This window comes from Hipposideros armiger, unplaced genomic scaffold (assembly GCF_001890085.2).
Source record: "Hipposideros armiger isolate ML-2016 unplaced genomic scaffold, ASM189008v1 scaffold_178, whole genome shotgun sequence".
In the NCBI taxonomy this organism is placed as follows: Eukaryota; Metazoa; Chordata; class Mammalia; order Chiroptera; family Hipposideridae; genus Hipposideros; species Hipposideros armiger.
In genome coordinates this window covers 586,961-593,033 of record NW_017731528.1, presented here as the reverse complement: position 1 = coordinate 593,033, position 6,073 = coordinate 586,961, and the positions used below count along the sequence as shown (strand labels likewise).

Below are 6,073 nucleotides of genomic sequence, written 5' to 3'. Positions count from 1 at the left end.
GGAAGTAAAACAGTAAAATATGGCAAAAATGCACAGTTTGGTCTTCCATCTTCAACTTGTTGTAAAATCTCCAAAACTCAACCAAATTGCTCAATTTTTTTTTTAGAATGAAGTTAGAACTGTCAGCTGTCAAGTGACATAGTAATAACATAGATGTGAATGACTCTAGTACTTCCAAAAATGAACTAGTGCCATCTGTTGCAAACATGCGTCATGACTTTTCTGACAAGCCAATAATTAGCCATGAAAAAGAATGAAGTAGTGATATATACTACAATACACATTAGCTATGAAAACATTATGAAACATGAAAGCCAGATACAAAGACCAAGTATTCTATGGTTCCGTTTGTATGAAAAGAATTAGGTGTGGTATTCAGTTTCACTTACCACACACTGTTTCTTGTGTGGCCGTTCTCACCCTTTCTTTTCACGTACTCAGTGCATGTTATGTAACGTCAGCCGCAGAGCCTTTTTCTCTCCAGTGTCTCTTTCTTTAGTTTGCAGCATGCATCATAAAGTAGGGGGTAAAATGAACTGTTGAACTGGAAGGCAGTCATGGATTTGAACCTGATTTATAATAGATTTCTAGTGGAGCTGTCCACCATGCAGTAAGCTTTCATTTGATAGATAATGCTCACACTTAAATCTTTAGAAAAAAATGTTATGCCATGTTTCTAAATAACTCTTTTGTTTGTTTGGTATAGGAAAGCCATGGCAGAAAAATACATCATGACAGCTGCAAAGCTCATTGCTCCTGTGATTGAGTCGTCCTTTGCTGTAGGTTATGACTGGTAAGAGAGAAACCCAATATAGCTGGGTGGGCATGCTGCTCTCTTTTCCTAGTTTATACTTTTACAGATTTAAAATTCTATTAGAAAAGTGATTAAATAATTATGAGTATTGATTTCTACTTATCAAGCAAATAGTAGTATATGGTAAGATTAAAATAGGCCATTCTGAAATATTTTAATATTTTAAAATATACCTATCATAGGCCATTCAATATATATAACTGACATTGCTCACACATGTCAGTTAACTACTGAGGGCAGTGTGCTAATGTTTGACTTGAAGATACATAATCACTCCCACTGTATAAATTTCAACCTGTGCCCTCTTTCATTTCACTTTATCTTTTCTCATTTTCTTCTTTTTCTACCTTAAATTTGTCGCCTATACAAAACTTTCTATTGTGAGTAATAGCTGTCACACCTGAAGAGACTAGTGTCTGCTGATGGAATGGATCCTATACGAGAGTGAAGAGGTGCATCAGAGTTGGAAACCCCTTAGCTCATTTGTTGAATGAGCAGTTGAATTTGTTTCTTACTTCCATTCAGTATAAGAATCCCCTTTATAGCATCCTATCTGGGCCTCCATTCAGTCCCTACTTGGATTCTTCCAGTGTTCAATTCATTTGCTTTATTTTCAAACACCTTTATGGGTTAGAAAATTCTTCTTTATACTGAATCTAAATTTGCCCCTTATGAAACTCTTTTGTATGATCTTTCGAGCAAACATGAGTGAGCCTATGACCTCTTCTATGTGTACCTCACCAGAATTTGAAAAACCTGAGATACCTGTATGTGGTTAGAAAATCAACTAAGTACAGAAGAATTACAGTCTTAGTTTTCTTCCCTCCCTCCCTCCCTCCCTCCCTTCCTTCCTCTCTCCCTTCCTCCTCCTGCCCTCTCTTCCTTCCTCCTTTTCTTATTGAGATAGAATTGAAATATAAAATTATATTTGTTTCAGGTATACAACATAATGATTTGATATTTGTATATATTGCAAAAGGATCATGGTAATTCTAGTTAACATCCATCACCATACGTAGTTACAAATTTTTTTCTTGTGATGAGAACTTTGAAGATCTCTCAGCAACCTTCAAATATGCAAAACAGAATTGAATATAGTCACCATACTGTACATTACATTCCCAGACTTACTTATTTTATAACTGGAAATTTGTACGTTTTGACCCACTTTATCCTAATTTCCCCCACCCCCCACTTCCCACCTCTGGCAACCACCAATCTGTTCTCTGTACCTACGATGTGCATGTTTTCTTTTATTTCCAGTTTTCTAATTACTTTTCATGTTTCTTCTTGGTAGAAGTCACTTATGCCTTCCTTACCATATTATTATTATCCTTTAGATTCTTATGCATTCTGTCTATTCCTTGGGATCCATTGTGTCTCTGGTTTAATTTCTACTGGAGGCATCATATTTGGTCCATGACGCTTTGGTTTTACTGGTTGCTTATCTTTCTTTCTTCTTTTTTGTTTTCTTTTTTAATACATTTTTAAAAATTAGTTTCAGGTGTACAGAACAATGCAATAATTATACTTTTCACCCCTCACAAAATGACAACCCCTCCCCCAATTCACCATCCCCCTCCCCGATATCATACATACCTATTACAATTCCATTGACTCCACTCCCCACACTATACTCTACATCCCATGACTATATATATGTTAAATTATAGTTGACATACAATATTATTCAACATCAGCTTCAGGTGTACAGTGCAGCAGTCAAGCCTCTACACCGTCCATGAAGTGGTCTCCCCAACCAGACATGAGACCATGTGACACCCTACAAAATATTTACAACATTATTAATTATATTCCCCAAACTGTCTTTCATATCCCTGTGGCAATATTGTAGTTACCAATTTATTCTGTCTGATCCCTTCCCCTTCTCCCTCATCCCCATCCCCCTCCCATCTAGCAACCATCAATTTTTCCTCTATATCTCTGAGACTATTTCTGTTTACTTTGCTCGTTCGTTCAGTTCTTTAGATTCTGCATATAAGTGAGATCATATGGTATTTTTCTTTCTCTGACTGACTTATTTCATTTAACGTAATGTCCTCTAGGTCCATCCATATCGTTGCAAATAGTAAGATTTCATTCTTCTTTATAGCTGATTAATACTCCATTGTATAAATGTACTACAATTTCTTAATCTAGTCGTCTACCAATGGGCATTTTGGTTGTTTCCAAGTCTTGGCTATTGTAAATAACGCTGCAGTGAACAAGGGGTGCATATATTGGGTTGTTGGAAAAGTCATGACGCATTTTTGCAATGAAAAACAGAAAAAATTGTTGTGATTTTTCCGACAGCCCAATATTTTTTCAAATTAGTGTCTTAGGTTTCTCTAGATAGATACCTAAGAGTGGAATTAGCTGGGTCATAAGGTAGTTCCAATTCCAGTTTTTTGAGATACCTCCATATTGATTTCCATAGTGGCTGCACCAATCTGCAGTCCCACCAACAGTGCACCAGGGCTCCCTTTTCTCCACAGCCTCGCCAGCACTTGTTGTTTGTTGGTTTATTGATGATAGCCATTCTGACCGGAGTGAAGTGGTATCTCATTGTGGTTTTTATTTGCATTTCCCTAATGATTAGTGAGGTTGAACATTTTTTCATATGCCTGTTGGCTATGTGTATGTCCTCTTTAGAGAAATGTTTCTTCATATCCTCTGCCCATTTTTTAATTGGGTTGTTTGTTGGTTTGGTGTTGAGTTGAATGAGAGTTTTATAAATTTTGGATATTAACCCCTTATCAGATATATTATTGGCAAATATCTTCTCCCATTCAGTAGGCTGCCTTTTTGTTTTATAGATGGCTTCCTTTGCTGTGAAAAAACTTTTAAGTTTGATATAATCCCATATGTTTATTTTTTCTTTTATTTCCCTTGCCTGAGGGGATATGTCAGTAAAAAATTACTCAGGCTAATGTCTGCAAATTGACTCCCTGTGTTTTCTTCTAGGAGTGTTATGGATTCAGATCTTACATTTAAGTCTTTAATTCATTTTTAATTTTTTCCCATATATGGCATAAGGAGGTGGTCCAGTTTCATTTTTTTGCATGTGTCAGTCTAATTTTCCCAGCACCATTTACTAAATAGACTGTCTTTACTCCAATGTAAATTCTTGTTTCCATTGTCATAGATTAAATGACCATATATGGATGGATTTATTTCTGGGCTTTCTATTCTGTTCCATTGATCTATGTGTCTGTTTTTATGCCAGTACCATACTGTTTTGATTACTATAGCCTTGTAGTATGGTTTGATGTCGGGTAGCATGATACCACCTTCTTTGTTCTTATTTCTCAAGATTGCCATGGCTATTCGGGGTCTTTTATGGTTCCATATAAATTTTAGGATTATATGTTCTATTTCTGAGAAAAATGTCATTGGTAGTTTAATAGGAATTGCATTGAATCTATATATTGCCTTAGGTAGTATTGACATTTTAACTACATTAGTTCTTCCTATCCATGAACAGAGAATGTATTTCCATTTATTTGTATCTTCTTTGATTTCTCTCTTCAACGTCTTATAATTTTCTGAGTACAGGTCTTTTACTTCTTTGGTTAAATTTATTCCTAGGTATTTTATTGTTTTTGAAGTAATTGTAAATGGGATTGACTTCCTGATTTCTTCTTCTGAGAGTTTATTATTGGTATATACAAATGCAACTGATTTCTGAATGTTAATTTTGTATCCTGCTACCCTACTAAATTCATTTACCAGTTCTAACAGTTTTTTGGTGGAGTCTTTGGGATTCTCTATATATAGTATCATGTCATCTGCATATAATGACACTTTTACTTCCTCTTTTCCAATTTGGATGCCTTTTATTTCATTTTCTTGCCTGATTGCTGTAGCCAGAACTTCCAGAACTATGTTGAATAGAAGTGGTGAAAGTGGGCAGCCTTGTCTTGTTCCTGATCTTAAGGAGAAAGCTTTTAGCCTTTCCCCATTGAGTACGATGTTAGCTGTGGGCTTATTATATATGGCCTTTATTATGTTGAGATATGATCCCTCTATTCCCACTTTGCTGAGTTTTTATCGTAAATGGTTGCTGGATTTTTTCAGATGTTTTTTCTGCATCTATTGATATGATCATATGATTTATATTTTTCATTTTGTTAATGTGATGTATTACGTTAATTGATTTGTGGATATTGAACCAACCTTGCATACCAACAATAAATCCCACCTGATCATGGTGCATGATCTTCTTAATGTGATGCTGAATTCGGTTTGCTAGTATTTTGTTGAGGATTTTTGCATCTGTGTTCATTAGGGATATCGGCCTGCAGTTTTCTTTTTTTGGTAATATCTTTGTCTGATTTTGGGATCAGAGTAATAGTGGCCTCATAAAATGTGCTTGGGAGCCTTCCCTCCTTCTGTATTTTTTGGAGTAGTTTGAGGAGAAAGGTATTAATTCTTTTTTGAATGTTTTGTAAAATTCACCTGGTCCAGGATTTTTGTTTGTTGGAAGCTTGTTGATTACTGATTCAATTTCTTTGTTAGTAATCAGTCTGTTCAGAGTTTCTGCTTACTCTGGGTTCAGACTTGGAAGATTGTATACTTTTAGAAATTTATCCATTTCTTCCAGATTTTCTGACTTGTTGGCATATAGATTTTCTTAAAATTTTCTATATTTTTGTAGTATCTGTTGTCACTTCTCTTTCATTTTTTATTTTATTAATTTGGGCACTCTCTTTTTCTTGGTGAGTCTGGCTAAGGATTTGTCGATTTTGCTTATCTTTTCAAAAAACCAGCTCTTGGTTTCATTGATCTTTTATTTGTTTTTTCGTCTCTGTTTCATTTATTTCTGCTCTGATCTTTATTATTTCCTTCCTGGTACTCCCTTTGGGCTTGTTTTGCTTTTCTTTTTCCATTTCCCTTAGGTGTGGAGATAGACTGTTGATTTGAGGTTTTTCTTGTTTTTTAGATAGGCCTGCATTGCTGTGAATTTCGCTCCTAGGACTGCTTTCGCTGCAGCCCATAGATTTTGGGTTGTTCTGTTTTCATTTTTGTTTGTCTCGAGGTGTCTTTTGATTTCCTCCTTGATCTCATTGTGGCCCCACTCGCTATTTAGTAACATGTTATTCAGCCTCCATGTATTTGTGTGCTTTCTGGATTTTTTCTTACAATTGATTTCTAGTTTCATAGCATTGTGGTCAGAGAAGATGCTTGATATGATTTCAATCTTCTTAAATTTATTGAGACTGGTTTTGTGGCCTAACATGTGGTCTATCTTGGAAAATG

General features: G+C 35.4%; 1 protein-coding gene across 8 annotated transcripts in view; it reads left to right on the top strand.

Annotated features, from left to right (window-relative positions):
- IFT88 (intraflagellar transport 88) overlaps positions 1-6,073 on the top strand; it is a 112,189-nt gene that overhangs the window by 38,618 nt on the left and 67,498 nt on the right. For all 8 annotated transcript variants that reach the window (XM_019652384.1, XM_019652387.1, XM_019652385.1 and 5 more), the window contains one exon: positions 707-793. In XM_019652384.1, coding sequence (XP_019507929.1) covers positions 707-793 — 87 coding nt within the window. The remainder of the gene's footprint in view (positions 1-706; positions 794-6,073) is intronic.